Here is a 17792-nt window from a genome sequence, read left to right as displayed (position 1 = left end):
TAAAAACTGCAGAATCTGGGCAATAAATATTGAATTGCATTTCTTGGGTAAAACCTTCTGTGGTACAGAAAGAATGTATTACAAATGAATTTTCGCAAAAAAAAAATGAAATTTGTAAATTTCACCTCCACTTTGCTTTAATTCCTGTGAAACGCCTAAAGGGTTAAAACACTTTGAATGTTGTTTTGAATACTTTGAGGGGTGCAGTTTTCAAAATGATTTATGGGGACTTTCTAATATACAAGGCCCTCAAAGCCACTTCAGAACTGAACTGGTCCCTGAAAAAAATAGGCTTTTGACATTTTCTTGAAAATATAAGAAATTGCTGCTAAAGTTCTAAGCCTTGTAACGTCCTAGAAAAATAAAAGAATGTTCAAAAAACGATGCAAACATAAAGTAGACATATGGGAAATATAAAATAGTAAGTATTTTGTGTGGTATTGCTATCTGTTTTACAAGTAGATAAATTTAAATTTAGAAAAATGCAATTTTTTGCTAATTTTCTCAAAATCCTGGTGTTTTTTACAAATAAATATTGAATTTATTGACCAAATTTTTTTCCTAACATAAAGTACAATAGGTCACGAGAAAACAGTCTCAGTATCACTTGGATAGGTAAAAGCATTACGGAGTTATTACCACATAAAATGACATGTCAGATTTGAAAAATCGGCTTCGTCCTGAAGGCCAAAACAGGCTCAGTCCTGAAGGGGTTAAAAGACGCGTAAAGGATTATTTTATTCTTCAGTAATGTAATTATTTACTAGTAAATTTCTAATTGTAGGGTACATACATCCAAAACAATAATTATGATTAGGCAAAGGACTTGATGTTTAATATAACCAGCATTGCACACTATCTCCACTATCACTTTAGTTAGTTTATGCTTGGCTTGCCAGTGTAGCTGTTGAGGTCATCGGTCACAGACATGTCCCACCACGACTTGGATAACCCGCCCCCAAAGTACTGACCGTAGCCTGTAAATTAACATCTTAGGTTACAAATGTTACAAGACTGATTTAGGGCCCAGAGGTCCAAACCCAACCCTAGCAAGGGAAAAAAAAAAGTTTGCTACATATATTTCTATTTTATTAATATCTAAATCTAAAGCTGTACCTAAATTAATAAATCATACTCTACTATACAGCATATGACATAATTGAGGATTACATGAGGGACACAAGAAATGAACGATACATATGCCTCACATCTGTAGCTGCTGTTCTCCTGCCTCCCATGTCCAGCACACAGAATAAAAACACTGGCTCCATCTCAACTAAAACACAAGCCTCTTCCAATGGTCTCAGCATTTCAATAACCCGTTAACAAAAACCATCACACACGCTGAGCGGTGTACACGAGAACTTCTCTCTGCTACCGCAGAACTTCCCAAGGTTTCTCGCTTCACTCCCCAGCATGTAGCTGCACCCTCCCCTCTATCCACAAAGACTCACTTTGTGGTGTACTGAGGGACAAAGGATGGGTGCCATTCAACTTAGTGCAAACCTATTGATTCAACTATGGGACAAGTGTTTCAGGCTGAAATGCTGCTCCACTAGTGGTTAAAACTTTCTAAATCTCTGTCATCCACTAGAATTCATTGAGGGAATATTTTAAGCAATCTATGCCAGTTTTCGGACGCAGAATAGTCCCAAGTCTTTGCGCAAAAATTTGTTGACTTTCTGCTATTTCCACGGTCTCTGACACTTTTTAAAAAGTAGATGGGGCTCAGCAGAAGAGCCAGCGGCGGCCCGACACACTTAATATAGTTTAAGCTATAAACTTGCATAAATTAAAGCAGAAATCTATGCCAGCACGTAGCTGCCATAGATTTCCCTTTCTGGTACAGAGAAAGTCAAAGAGACTGACAAATTTATTAAGAAGTGTGCGCCTCGTGGTGGTCATTTTTAAGACGGATGTATGAAACGCCAGTCTAGTTATTGAAGTAGAACTGCAGACCACAAGCCACATGCTTGTTAGTTTATTAAAGTAATGTAATATAAGTGTTTCCATTTTTTTTTTGCCTTCTGTCTGAATTTAACAGTTATGGCATCAATATTTTTATACAATATATTGAAATAGATTAGAGAATTGCATAAACAAAAATTTCCCAATATATGGTTATCTTCTGACGATGTCATAATAAAGCAAGAACCCGAATTCCTTGTGGCTTCCCTGTCACCCTATCAGAAGGCAGGGGCTATTTTATGATAACCAATGTCTGATGCTCCACAAGCAGAATATTGACTGCCTTAAATAGAAATGTGTATTTTGTCGATAGGTTTGTAAACCAACAGGGACTATTGTTGGACTGCTACAATTTGTAACACCAAAACACAATTCCTATATGTATATATTAGGTAACCGCTTATGGTTACAAATATAACTCTGCAGATGTATAATGCACTTGACTTTAATGTAAATATTCTCCCTGTCCAGCTGAAGGAGCGCATTGATGCCGCACTATATTGGGAGACAAGATAACACAGAGATAATACAGGTTCAGTTAAAAGAAATCTGTGTATCCTGAGGACATAGGAAAGATGATAAGAAGGAGAAGTAGTTGAAATCCACGTGCTATGCTATGTATTACTCACACAACGCAGAAAAATAGAATACAGGTTGTATCTCTTGGCTAATGGAGCAGTCCAATAATACTATATAGATACTTACTCTAGTTTCTTCCCACACTCCAAAACATACTAACAGGTCAAACAGCTTCCTAGCATCTATGTGCCCCAATGGAGACAGGAACAAATGTGACTGATTGAAATTTGCGTACTATGGCGTGGATTAGGTAGGAGTCATAAAAATAATTAAAGGATCTATGCCAGCGCATATGAATATTATAGAGGATCCCCTGTGTAGAACTTTTCTCTTTTAGCCAGAACAGAGATTTAATACAAAGATCACCAAATCCTCTGGCACATTCAGCACAACCCTGTATTATATGGACGCTCATTAAGGGCCTGTTCACATCAGCGTACACTTTCCGTTCCGGGGTTCCGTCGGAGATTTCCGTCGGGTGAACACCGCAACGGAAACCACAGCTTCCGTTTCCGTCACCATTGATATCAATGGTGACGGAAACATTGCTAATGGTTTCCGTTCGTCACCATTCCGGCAGGTTTCCGGTTTTCCGACGGAATCAACAGCGCAGTCGACTCCGCTATTGATTCCGTAGTTAAAACCGGAATAATGACGAATGGAAACCATTAGCAATGTTTCCATCACCATTGATATCAATGGTGACGGAAACGGAAGCTGTGGTTTCACTTTAACTTTCCGTTGTGGGGTTCACCAGACGGAAACCTCAGACGGAACCCCGGAACAGAAAGCCAACGCTGATGTGAACTGGCCCTTACTCCTACATTTCCCCTGCAGAAGCCGCATGGAACTTCCCCTGGCAATGACAGTTTATTGCACAGGTTTCAGCTTGAGCGACTTGCTTCAGAGAAGGGGTTGTCCAGTGATGTATTTATTTAATTTGGCATACCCAAACTTTTGCACTACAAACTCACGTCTGCTGACTGGTCCAGTCCAGTTCTCTTTAACCCATTAGGTTATTAGTGTTAGGGTGCCCGTACACATGGCGGCAATGCTGAAGGAGTGTGCTCTGACTGTTAGGCTACATTCACATGAACGTGACCAACCTCTGACGTGAAAAACGGCAGGTTTTCAAGTCCGAGGTGCACCCGTACGAGACGCATCATCACGCATCTCCCATAGACTATAGTCTCTGGGGGGGGGGGGGGTGAGTAAAGTAAAAAAATAAGACATGTTTTATTTTTTCACGGACCCTTCACACGCTCCGTTGAAACAACGGTCATATGAACGGCCCCATTGAAATACACGAGTCCGTGTGACGGCTGTTGTTTCGGCCTTATGGGGAGCAAATCCAATAATAGCACAATATAAGTAAATTACTACTACAGCGATTTTGGTTCACCAAAGATAAGCTTTCCCTTTAAAGGTGTTGTCTAATGAATATAAAAGAAAAGATATTTATATGGTTTAATATTAAAAAAATGCGCAATATGGACACATAATGTGGAATCACCTAATACAGCATTGGTGTATCTGAAATTGTCTTACCACGGACAACTGACTCCATGTAGACCTCGGAGGTTTATACAAAACAACAATCCGATCTTCTTTTGGCTCTTTGCATTCGGCTTCTTCATCTGAGTCAATATCTAGAGCCTTCTCCTTGTAGTTTTGATACAGGACAGCCGTTTCTGAATATAAATGGAGGAACATATATTAATAAGTGGCAAAGATCTATTATGGAATCACAATGTACAAACATCATCAATACTGGAAAAACTGGGAAATCGACAGCATGTACCATATGTTTTGTATATCCTTCTGTATCAATATTGTAGCCTTTATGGAAACTTCACTGGCTCAATGCCAAGATAAAAATAGCATGCCGTGCCTATGTTTGTATAAACGGATATAATTGCAGGGACATTGTCTAACATATAGTTTTGGTGGGGGGGGGGGGACGGGACTTCAGTCTATGCCGCAAGATCCACCATTGGTGAAACTGCACACACCAGGCACAGAAGGCATAGTCTGCCATTTAATGGTGGGTAAATCTTCAGAAATAAAAGGGAGTCAATTTTAAAGGGATTAACTGTACATTTATTTCTAAAATATTTAATGACTATTATAACCCTTTATGTCCCACATACATATTGCCCAGAACATGCCAATTAGTTGAGCAAACGCACGTGTGAACATGCTCTATACGCTATAAATAGTCTTTATTGAATCCCCCATATAAGTTCAGATCCCAAAAGGGGTAGAAGTCGCTGTCATACAACTCAGGCAGTCCTTATTTCCTTCGGAAATAAATATCTTGACATCCAACATGCCCAATTTTTCTTTTCCATGACACAAATCCATAAATCTGCCCCAAACCTCCAAAAACACAGGAAGAAAATACAAACAGTAGCTATTCCAGGTACCACTACCACGCTGCAACTACTTTGAAAAACCATAACCGTGGTATGTATGAAGCTTTTCTGCCACACAATTGGCAAGAACGAAACGCGTGGCTTTGTACCTTAAAGAGGTTGTCTCACGATGACAACCTCTTGCCTTACTAGGATATATGGACGTCGTAGAGATGGGTCTATTAGTCAGAACAGAGACCACCAACAAAGATCGGCTCCCACTATGATGGACTCAGACACCCATGTACTGTATTCTATAGTCAGGCATTTATTTCAATGGCTGGCATGTAATACGATATTCCTTGTGCAGTTGCAGAACAGCTGATATTGCTGGGGGTTTCAGAAGCTGGAACCCATGGAGATAAGCTATTTATCGGGCAGGCGTCACTTCAAAAATGGGTTATCGTGATGAGAGAAGAACTTTAATGTGTAAAGAGAATTTTAAGGTTCGGTTCACACAGCTTTTTTGTAAGCGGATTTAGACGCGGTTTCAGAATCATAATTGAAAACAGCTAAATTTTGCCTCCCATTGTTTTCACTTGGACTCAGTGCAGTAGTTCATACGGTGCCGATTTTCCAGCGTCCTGAATCTAAATCAACCGGGTTAAAAAAACTTCCTGCTGATCTACTGTATATAGGAGCAGAATCTGCCTGAAACTTCCCACTAAAATCAATGGGAAGCAGAGAAAACATCACCGAATGCTTTCTGTACGATTTTCGTGTGGCTAAAGCGGCCAAAACAGCACGCTGATTTTAATGTTCAGAGTCAAAACTTCCAGTGGGTTGTTCTTTTTTAAAAAAACGCTGAAAATCTGCGTCACAATCAACTTGCAGTTTCAAAATCAGCCTGGAAAACGTGCTGAATTTGGAGGGAGATTCAGCGTCTAATTTTTGAGCTTGTGTGAACATACCCTTAAACGGGTTTTCTGGAAATATACTTTTTCTTAATTAAAATTTTTTCTGGTTATTAAACATCACCCAAGGTCACAGGAAATTACTGGAGAAGCATTTTTTGACTATACTCTTAGTTACACAATGAAAACAGAGGGCCTCATGTAACAAAAAAAACTCTGGACGAAGCTTTTTTGTTTCCTAGAGCAACCGGACTTCAACCGTACTGGAAAACGTATCATGACTTCTGGTTGGTCGCTGTGGGTAAAAACACCACTTTTTGTCTTAAACAGTTTTGATACGCGAGAATCTTCATATAACTAAGCAACTGCATTAATACATCAAATCAGTGTAATGTAATTCTAGAAGAACACAACGCACAGACACTACATGTACACTGAACAGAAACAAAACCATTGTGACAAATTGTACTGTCACTTTTTTTGTACTTTACACTTTGGGCGAGCGTCCAATATCTAGGCGACGGCATACATTCACAGCAGTGTTTGTATGGGAGCAGTCATAGCTTAGCAACCACTTCAATTGCACTCGGAAAAAAAACCTATTGCAGGCAGCACTGTATTATGTAGGTGAATGCTATTTTGGTTTTTGCCATTTTTCTCAAACTGTAAAGAGAACTATATCATGTCATGAGCAACGCTACAATAAGCAGAGATAAACATACCTGCAAACAGTAACAACATCTACAACACAAAAAGATTGATTATGATCTCTTAAAGGGGCAGTATCATTTCCTCTAGACTGATTGCAGTGGTGTTGTTTTAGGATATTGTGTTGCTGCAGGGATACTGTTCAAAGAAGTAGAAATGGAAATATTGCTCTGAAAAATGGCTTATAAAAGGAAGCCACAATGCGGTGTTGGATCCGTCACATGAAGGATCCGAGTGGTAAATGACAGATCTCATTGGCGAAATATAATAGTTAGGGTTCCGTCCGCAAAAATAGCGCTGAAATACTCGCTATTTTTGCCGTCAAAAGCAGAAATGGACGGAGTCTTACAACACTTATGTAAAGAGTCTGACATTACGGGTATGCAGAAAGCAGAATGGAAACCCATATGGGGGCATTTTGCAATGGCTGCCTTTGGTGGTTGTCACTCAGCATCTGTTACAAATGTAGGAGAAACCGGAGTATTTAACTCAGAAAAAGCTGGACAGAATGTTGAAAGAATTTGCACAGTGCAAAATTGATGGGCTTATATTTCCAGGTATGTTTTTTATCTGCGCAATACAAAATGTGAAGTGTAAAAAATTGTAATTTTGATATGCAAGTTAGTGAGATATTGCCTGTCTAGTTGCCAGTCTGGACAGCCTGCCGCACTGACAAAGCTTGCCGCAAGACCAGCTGCAACTGTCCAGTTGGCCGGCTACACATTCCCAGTTTTGGTTAGGCCAGATAATTCTGGATGGATTTTATGGGAAATATGGCCCTATCCTGTTGATCAAATCATGTTTGGCGCCATGTATACAGCTGTCTGGGCATTGAAAAAAGGGACTTTATCCCTTTCTTACATGCAGAATACAGAAAAAGGAGCGGTAAACCAGGACATTGCTTTGTCTATGTGAGTTTCGCCATTGTCTGCCAGGTGGTTTCACATTCATGTATCAGCTAGGGCACTGGACATGATCAGGCACAGCGCCACTGTCTCTAATAGTAAACCAAGCTCTCACACAATATGGACTTCAGCTAAAACAAAACTAAAGGAGGAACGCCTCCCATGCTCTCTCCATGTAGAACTGCCGGTGGATGAACTAGTCCAACAAAGAAATAACACGAACTGCAAATATTTTTCACTATGAAATACTATAAATTTAGTAACTTTTGCCACCACGATAAAATGGAAACCCCAATAAAATGTTTCCCATTTAAACTATTCAGTTAGGATTCCTTTGGATTCCCTAATAAACATTTTCTGCTTGTGAGGCCGCCCCTGAATAGGTTTGGGCTGTTGCCTGGTAACAGGTGCTGAATGAAGCCGGTGACCACACCAGAGTCCTTATTCCTGTGGAATTCATAGAAAAACCTTGAGCACTCAAAGAACACATTTCAATATTGATTTTTCAAAATTACTTTATTCCAAATATTGGATTTTTATTGAACAAGCGATTTTTTTATTCCTGTGGAGACAGGCATTTTTACCCAACAGCCTGTAGGAGTTGTGTGTTGCCACCATAGCGAGTAGAGAAAGATGCCCGCTAGTCTCATGAAGTCAGGAGTCTAGGAAAACATTCTGATGCATTCAGACAGGACCGTAAAGTCATTTTATATTCTCTTCTCTTATGTGCGCATATAACAGAGAACTCGCTTGGGTTCACTTTTCTAGTAGTGTGATAGAGATATTGCACAGGGTTTGCTCATTATTATAGCAGACTGATAAGAAAGCACTCGTGAGATAATAATGACATGAGCACACCTTGTAATCTGGGCACAGATCAATGAGGAGTCAGGTTAAAGCGGTTCATACACCCAACTGTCTAATCCTGATGACCCTCTAATGTGTATGGGAACACTTACTGGCAAACAGCAGTCACATTTGATCACCTCACTTAATCTGATGGGCTCATGCAGTATAGGAGGGAACAGGCAGTCAGGGGTTAATCAGCGGGAGAGAGGAGGCCCATGCATCATTGACTGGGGTGGGGTCAGATGGCTTCTCCCCGTTATAGGTAACCCCCCCTTGTGGGCTGTTTTTTTTTCCCTCTGGCATCCCGCCCCTGGTTATTTTTGCAAAATTGAGTTCCACCACAGCTGATGGTGGAGATGTCTGAAATAGAGGAATTGGGAAACCAGGCTACTGGCATAGGACAGTGGTTTTCTTCTAGATTTTATTTAACAATTCACAGATGTTAATGGGGTTCGACCCACACCCATTCAAATAATAAATGGGGACCTGGCTTAGAGTTTGGGGGAAAAAAAGAGGTTGTATATACCCTGCAGTCTGATCAAGAATCAAGCATTGGGTATCACAGGCTGCGATAGATTCTACCATGAGTGACCATCATCTCTTGTAAATCAAAAATAAAATCGCTAGATTTAATCAAAAAGTCATAGAAAAAGTAAATGGATAAAACATTTCACAGCCATACGCAAACGTTTGAGGTCAGATATTATTGTGAAATACAAGAAAATACCACCATAAAAGAAATGTTCTGAAATATTTATTATCCGAACATGGAGAACCACCAGCCAGCTGGACATTAAATCTGCATTTGAATGAAAATAAATTAGGGTATTTTATGATACAAGTTACTAATTTTACTTAAATTGATCCCTTCAACATACCTTCCCCATCGAATGTTCCTTGTCCTCGTAGAATTTTGCGCTTCAGAAAACAAGAAAAAACAACAACTGATTAGCTAGCGATTAATGCGAGTTTTATAGTAGTATAAAACGAACTATGGAAAACTGAGAGATAAAGTGCTATTTATATATCTAAGTAAACACCAGGCTGCATGAATGTTTTACAGGAAGAGCTACACCGGCCTCCAGTCACCGTGCATGAGGACATTGTGGACTAAAGACACAATATACTGTGGAGCGGTGGGCTTCAAACCCGTGGCTCTCCAGCTGTTGCAAGACTACAACTCCCAGCATGACCGGACAGCTGTCGCTGTCAGGGTATGGTGGAGGTTATAGTTTTGCAACCGTGGCAGAGCAGCAGTTTGGAGACTACTGATGTAGGGTAAGTGAATGGTGGAAATTCAGGCTGAGAAAGATGTACAGGGCAGGGATAGTGGGAAAACGGACATGCAGCACCTCTCACACTCTTCTTGGTAAATCGATATTGCAAGGCGAGCTTATTTCTATACAAAAAACACATGATTGGAATACGGTAAACATAAACCCATGTGAAAGTAGGGGTAAGTAAGGCCTCGTTCACATCGGCTTTCTGTTCTGCTCTGTCAAAGTAGCAGAACAACGGAAAAAACTGAAGCGTCAGTTCCGCTCCAGAACGTCAGGATCTGCGACGGAGACCCCAATGAAGATGTGAACTAAGTAGAGTTTTATGTAACTTTATATCTGTCAAATGATCTCTTTTGTAATATTGTATAATTCAAAAATGTAACGCACAGATTAAGGGCATTTTAGGTATAAGGTTCTGTTCACACCTTTCCATCAGGCTTCAGTTGCTTTTTGACAGAATAGTGTAGTCCTGAATCCATTTCTCCCTAGCCACGATGAAAACTTCTGATGTCATAGAGAGTTTTCTAGAACTAGAAGTACATTTTAAACACATCCCCATTAAAAGGGTTTCTTAAGAACAGGAGTGTATACAGAACAGAGGCCACGCAAGAATATCGCAATGGGCCTCCTTCTGTTACTAGTTCTCTCTTTAAGACAACCTTTCCTTGACAAGGATCTATCTAGGGGCCTCCACTACCTTCCGAATTCACATAATTCACAGTTGACGCCAACTACAAATCCTGGATATAGCAATTTTGATATACTTGGAAACTCGTCTGAGGGCTGTAATCTTTTTTTAATATATTGTAGCTGTATTTTTAGATTTTACTTGTGGTCTGGTTTTTCCTGCTATTATCAGTTTCCGGTCTTCCAAAAGTAGAGGAAAACACCGATTTGTTAATCTGGTCCTTATTACCCTGTTCTGAATATTCCTACTAGCTGTAAATGGAATTGTTGAATAATGAAAATAAGGTTTACCTCTACCAGAAGCTTTCTGGAGTTCTATAGAGGTTAATGGAAGGGGATGTATAAAGGTTTCTACAATACATAGTAATTATGTGTGTCAGGAGAAACACCTAGAGCTGGTACTTACTGCACAAAAACTGGAAGTCCAGTTGAACACGACCGAGTGCCACTCGGGAAGTTTTTCACGACATTTGAGTGGCACCCGATAGTTTCCAAGGACCCATTCACTTTAGCGGGTGACTCGGACCCATGAAAACTGACCCGATTCTCCGATCTGTGGAAAGATAGGTCATGTCCTATCTTTCCACAGATCACTGACTGGACCCGGTCGGCGCACACTGTCATGCGCATGAGTAATAAGGCCTCATACACACAATTGTATTTTTGCTGATCCATTCTTTTCTATGGCCCCATGCACACGATCGGATCGGATCGGTGCAGGGGCCGCAATTGTCGACGGCAAAAACTCAGGACAAGTCATTTTACGATCCGCTATTGCGGACTCACCAATACTGCTGAATTGTTGCGGATTCATGAGTCCAGATGACTTACTGATGCACAACAAAGGTTTTTTGTGGTCCGATGGACCGCTATGGACCCATGAATTTGCGGACCGTGAAGCCAATGTGGTCATGTGCATGAGGCCTAAGAATGACACCAATTCTACTGACATGTTACCTTTAAGGATGGAAACAACTGAGATAGATGGAAGGGACGTCCAGAAAATATATTTCAAGATGATTACACACTTATTTTTATGGTGGAATGTACTTGACAACGTCATATTAATACTATAAAATGAATGGGAAACCTAGGGGATTGCTAATAAAGAACAACAATAGCATACAATCAACACAACCGTATAGCCCATAGAAACAAACTGATCTGTATCAGAAATGGACAAATACTGATGGATCACAATAATAAAGAGTAACTGTTGTTTCATAAAACCTATGACGTGTCATAGTGACATGACAGAAGTTTTGATCAGAGGGGGGTCTGAGTGCGGAGTCCCCCACGGATGGCTGAAACGAAGAGAGAGAAGCGCTCAGCCGAGCGCAATGAGCCTGTCTTCTGGTAACCCTGCCTTTGTGAAGAGCCGTAGTGATCTTATTACAGCCGATGGGGCGCTACGCTTGGCTGATCGCTTCTGCCCCTTCATTGTAGCAATCAGTGGGGGGCTCAGCACCTGGACCCCCACCGATCAAAACTTCCGATATGTCAAAAGTTTTAGGAACCGACAGTTACTTTTTAAACTGGTTGTCCAAGATAAGAAAAACAGTTGTGCTCTTTTCCAGAAGCAGAACCACTCTAATCCATGTGGTGTGCCTAGCGATGCAGCTCATCTGTATCTAGTATTGCTGCAGTTGCTAGAAAAAAAGCAAAAAAAAGCAGAGCCTTTCTTTTTCCAGGTTTAGTAAATATATATATATATATATATATATATATATATATATATATACACACACACACATACGTATACATACATACATACACTTTGCCTCCCCAAAAGGAATGACATTCAGATGGACCGTATGTAACGGTTTCGATGCATTGTCTATCACACATCCAGGAAATATCTAGCTCTCATCTATCTTTAAACTATGTTTGCAGTGAGCAACTTGAACAGTGAAACATTTTTGGGAAAAGTGGTTACAATAACAAAGTTAACCAACACAGAAAACTAACGTCAGCAATATTACTCAGAACAACAATTACAAATGTTCAGATCTGAAGCCGAAGTTCATTAATGGATAAAGATTATCTGGATGAAACATTGGTTACAGTTTTTTATTAGATTAGTTATTGATTAACAGAAGTCAAACACCAGTTACTACATTGGTAAAACACTTACCCTTATCCTTCCTAGGCTAGAAAAGCGTTCTTTGTCTTCTACAACAGCTTTGAGGATTGGTTGGGACATTCTATTATTCTTTTTTCTATCCGCTGAATGGTTGAAGTCAACACCACTCACTACCGCCCTTCGATACGAGGTGGACCTAAGCCCTCTACGTAGTGTGCCTGGGCTTTCTGTCTCTGCCTCTACATCCCCATCTTCTGGAGTGGCCACCCGGCCACCGGCACTGGTCTCCACCATGCTACGAGTCTTAAGCAACCTTTTGCTGGGCTCCATATTTTGATTGTTCTGTGCACTATTTTTAGCGGTCATCACCTTTATTTCCGAGGCTAAGTCTTTAGGAATGATTTGTCGCTCCCCTACTTTATGAGACACTGCACTATTTGTACTCAGGATGATGGACTGTCTTTCTGGATTAGATGAGACTCTTTGTAGAGGATGTTTTTCTTCTAAAGAAGGAGATTTTGGAGAATTAGGTAAAGAATTTGAAATAAAAATATCTGTGTTCTGTGTTAGCGGAGATTGACTGCAGTTACTAGCGGTAACCATCCCATTAGATACCAATCCAGCACTGGATCCAAACACAATCTTCTCCCGGTCAGGCGTAAGTGTAAGACTGTTGTGTGTCCTCCTTGAAAGCATTGGTTTAGGACTTGGAGAAGAACGATTTTCACCGTTAGTAAAAGTAATAGAATTATTAGAAACCACTTTTAAGACCTGAGATGAACGCTTGTGGCTTGGGGACAATGACCTGTATTCCAGAGATGATAGGGATGATGATGGGTGCAATATCCCATTAGGACGGTGCAAGGAAGCTCCTTCTTGGTGATTTATCCTGTTCTCGGGAGAACTTGTAATCCTTTCAGCAGGTTGAGTCACTGTAAAACTCAGCTTGTCCTCCACTGGGAAATCAGTAATAAGCAATCCATTCGGGCTCTGATAAGACTGTGGTCTTGGTTTGGGGCTGTAGTACAGTGCCTCTCCGTGCGGAACATGAGAATTAGCTTTCCTCCACAATGGAACAAACTTAACATCACTGGGAATCTCCACCTCACTTTCTGCCTCCATGGCAACGTTTGTTCATTCTTCAAAAGCCACCAAAATCCTAATGAAGGTCATGAAACCTCCAACGCGCTGCCATTCCTAGAAAAGAGTTAACGTCAGGTACTGGATTAAAAAACATTACATCCTATTCCGAACACGTCCATCCAGATCACTTCTTTTAAAGATAACGATAATGCTACCCACATCAGACGACACAGAATTAACCACTTCAGCTATCACAAATTAGAACTTCAAAGACATTTCTATTTCAAACTGTACGTAAAGTTTCCTGCATCTGGTAATAATTGAAACAAATCTAGAAAGTCTGATGTTCTTATCCAATGAGCAGATCGAGAGCCTGATAATTCATAGTAGGAACAAACTCAACCGCCCATTTATCAATGGTAAAAAGCTGAACCACTAAAAAAGGAAACCCAAGGCAAAATATTTTCGGTTTTGTCTTATCATGGTCACTTTTTGTTCCTCCTAGGACTGCTTGTATGGAGAATGGCACAGAACGACTGCAGTTCTTATGTGGTTTTCACTGATGCGTTCTGACCATTGAAGTCCGTGGCTCACATTTATGATTGAGTTCAGGTCTTATTTTTGCACAGGTTAATAATGCATCTAAATTTGCTTCCATGCTCAAGCCGTAAACTTACGTTTAGACTCGTTTATCAGAGGCAAAATCCCGAAAAAAAGCGCAAATTAGTCACGCAAACGTACGGCTGCTCGTAGCAAGAGTAAAAAGATATTCAAATAGTCAAGAAGTTACAAACGCACCCGATTTTTTAAGAAGCGTGGGTCTTTTAATAAATTAGGCACAACTACCCTCTCCGATGTCAATCTGCGACAGATAAGGCTCTGTTCAGATCAGCATCGGTGGCTCTGTTAGGGGCCTCCGTCGTAGTTCCTGTGAAAAATGCCGTAAGAAATAGCGCAGCATGCTACGGTGTTTCTTCTGGTATAACGACGGAACCCATTACAGTCAATAGGTTTAGGGTATGTTCACACGGCTTATTTTCGTCCGTTTTCAATGGCAAAACATCAACGAAACACCCGCGAAAAAGAAGTGCATGTCCCTTCTTGAGCCATTTTTCATTGACTCTATAAAAAAACAGCTCCAAAAACGCAGCGAAAAACACGAGTTGCTAAAAAAACGGATGAAAATCAGGAGCGGTTTTCTCTTGAAACCAGCTTTGTATTTTCAGACGTTTTTTTGCTAAGCGTGTGAACATACCCTTAGGCCTTATTCACACGAACGTGTTATACGCACGGACCTGTTAGTGAATGGGGCCGTTCAGACTGTCAGTGATTTTCACGCAGCGTATGTGCGCTGTGTAAAACTCACGACACGTCCTATACTTGCCCGTGTTTCGCGCAGCACGCACCCATTGAAGTCAATGGGTGCGTGCAAATGGCGCACGGCACACGGAAGCACTTCCGGGTGACGCGCGTGATTCGCGCTACACCTGGTAAAGGAGAGAAGGGAAACATAAAATCCCCTCCTTCTTTACTGTGTCGTCACATAAAAAGGGAGTGTCATAATGATGCCGGCTGCGCGAAAATCACACAGCCACGCACCATATACACGTCACACTGAACTTTTGCAAGCGCAAAACGCAGCGTTTTTTGCACGTGCAAAATGGACACGTTCGTGTGAATAAAGCCTTAGTCAGGCGCAGTTAGTGTGGGTGATGCAATGGCTCTGGCACTTCCATTTTTTTCATTCTTCTGTTTCTACGATGGAATTGAAAAACTTAGTGCAGATGTAAACCCAGTCTTAGGCTGGGTTCACATGGTGCGTTTTTACTATGCAGTTTTTTTTTTTGGTTGATGAACTCCCATTGAGAGACGTGGGAGTTTATCTACCAAAACAAAAAAAAACTAAAAACGCACCATGTGAACCCAGCCTTTGGCATGCTGCAACTCTGCATCCATTTTCCTGAACCATGCGTATGGAGTTTTGTAAAACCTCATTCTCATGCACTATATTATAGGTACCAAATCTGAAGCGAGTCCATCCCATGTCACGACTTAATATTTAAAAACAAAAAGCCAGTTTTCTGAGGCATTGTCAATGTGTTTTTACAACAAACGCTGCAAACCTACACATGTGAACATGACCTAATGGTAACTTAGCATTATGATCAATGTTTGCACCCTATGATCATAGAGATTACTGTAATGGCATTAAAAAAAACGGCAGGGAGGATAATGATCAGATCCCATCGGATTATAAATCACAATCATCCCTAAATCTGTCATTTTCAGTTGGATTGAATCCCGGAGTGTAAACCTTATTTCACAACAAAGCCGCAGCACTTTTATGTAATTGACAGCTCAAATAACCACAATTACAGCCATTAGGGAGAGGAAATGTCACACAATGCGACAGAATAAAGGGGTTAAACCCTCCATGAGGATACCCAGGATAATAAGTACACCCTGGCAGCAGAGCTCCCATGAAATGCTTTTTATAAACCAGTGGTTTCCCGACGTTTTCTTCACAATCTAATCCCTCCTCACTGTGTGATCGAGGAAAACCAATCTGTCTTTAAAGGAAAGTTTGTTCTCAGGCCTGTGTTAAAAACAATAAAAAGAAAGAAAGGCAATCCCTTCTGGGTGACAGATGAAAGTGGGAAAAGTACATGTGGTGGTGTCTGCCAGGCTGGGGAGGTGGCAGAAGTGACATATGAGCCCATCTGTAGTCAGACATCATCAGTAACCTAAGGCCATAAACCCATAAAAGATCCTGATCGGACATGAAGGTGGAAATGAAGGTGGAAATGAAAATTCACTCACCTGCAGGGACACCTTACACCCCACCTGCCACAAAGGGGAAAGCCGCCCACACATGGAATCTGATAATGTCAGGTCCGATATAACCTTAAAATAATAGTGCCTGAGGATCAGAATACTGACACTTGTAGTGCGGAGCACAGACGCAGTATAGAAAGGCTGTATAAGTAAGCTGGAGCTTGTAGTGCCATATGCTGGGACGTGTAGTGCATGGGATGGGAAGATATGCTGGAATCTATCGTATTATGTATGGAAACATTGTGTAAAGGCTGTCCGGTTATGCTGGGATTTGTAGTACAGTGCACGGTACCACTATGTAAGGGCTGTGCTGGGAGTAACATAGAACCACTAAAGGGCTGTGAGGAGAAGCTGGGATTTGTAGTGAATAAAGTGACTAGTAAAGGCTATAATATTTGTAAAGTAGTGTATGACTCCACTGGGTAAAGGCCTGAGTAAATACTGGGATTTGTAGTACAGAGCGCAGAACCAATGTATAAGGGCTTTCAGGGTAAACTGGATTTGTAGTACAGAGCACAGTGCTGTGAGCGTATGCTGGAAAGTGTATCGCAGCCGGGGCGCGCTGGGACCGTGTAGCGCAGCCGGGGCGCGCTGGGACCGTGTAGCGCAGCCGGGGCGCGCTGGGACCGTGTAGCGCAGCCGGGGCGCGCTGGGACCGTGTAGCGCAGCCGGGGCGCGCTGGGACCGTGTAGCGCAGCCGGGGCGCGCTGGGACCGTGTAGCGCAGCCGGGGCGCGCTGGGACCGTGTAGCGCAGCCGGGGCGCGCTGGGACCGTGTAGCGCAGCCGGGGCGCGCTGGGACCGTGTAGCGCAGCCGGGGCGCGCTGGGAACGTGTAGCGCAGCCGGGGCGCGCTGGGACCGTGTAGCGCAGCCGGGGCGCGCTGGGACCGTGTAGCGCAGTCGGGGCGCGCTGGGACCGTGTAGCGCAGTCGGGGCGCGCTGGGACCGTGTAGCGCAGTCGGGCGCGCTGGGACCTTGTAGCGCAGTCGGGGCGCGTTGGGACCGTGTAGCGCAGTCGGGGCGCGCTGGGACCGTGTAGCGCAGTCGGGGCGCGCTGGGACGTGTAGCGCAGTCGGGGCGCGCTGGGACGTGTAGCGCAGTCGGGGCGCGCTGGGACGTGTAGCGCAGTCGGGGCGCGCTGGGACGTGTAGCGCAGTCGGGGCGCGCTGGGACGTGTAGCGCAGTCGGGGCGCGCTGGGACGTGTAGCGCAGTCGGGGCGCGCTGGGACGTGTAGCGCAGTCGGGGCGCGCTGGGACGTGTAGCGCAGTCGGGGCGCGCTGGGACGTGTAGCGCAGTCGGGGCGCGCTGGGACGTGTAGCGCAGTCGGGGCGCGCTGGGACGTGTAGCGCAGTCGGGGCGCGCTGGGACGTGTAGCGCAGTCGGGGTGCGCTGGGACGTGTAGCGCAGTCGGGGTGCGCTGGGACGGGTAGTGAAGTCAGGGTGCGCTGGGACCACGTAGCGCAGTCGGGGCGCGCTGGGACGTGTAGTGCAGTCAGGGTGCGCTGGGACCATGTAGTGCAGTCGGGGTGCGAAGGGACAATGTAGT

The 17792-nt window shown here is 42.8% G+C and overlaps 1 protein-coding gene across 1 annotated transcript in view; it reads right to left on the bottom strand.

The window, feature by feature from the left end:
• ARHGEF26 (Rho guanine nucleotide exchange factor 26) overlaps positions 1 to 17792 on the bottom strand; it is a 158845-nt gene that overhangs the window by 140209 nt on the left and 844 nt on the right. Inside the window, exons 2-4 of the mRNA XM_075861522.1 lie at positions 12379 to 13524; positions 9156 to 9195; positions 4096 to 4238 (exon numbers count right to left, since the gene is read on the bottom strand). Of these exons, the coding sequence (XP_075717637.1) occupies positions 4096 to 4238; positions 9156 to 9195; positions 12379 to 13449 (1254 nt within the window). The 5' untranslated portion in view covers positions 13450 to 13524. The remainder of the gene's footprint in view (positions 1 to 4095; positions 4239 to 9155; positions 9196 to 12378; positions 13525 to 17792) is intronic.

Source organism: Rhinoderma darwinii, chromosome 4, assembly GCF_050947455.1.
Source record: "Rhinoderma darwinii isolate aRhiDar2 chromosome 4, aRhiDar2.hap1, whole genome shotgun sequence".
NCBI classification, from domain to species: Eukaryota; Metazoa; Chordata; class Amphibia; order Anura; family Rhinodermatidae; genus Rhinoderma; species Rhinoderma darwinii.
This window is presented reverse-complemented; position numbering and strand designations above follow the sequence as displayed.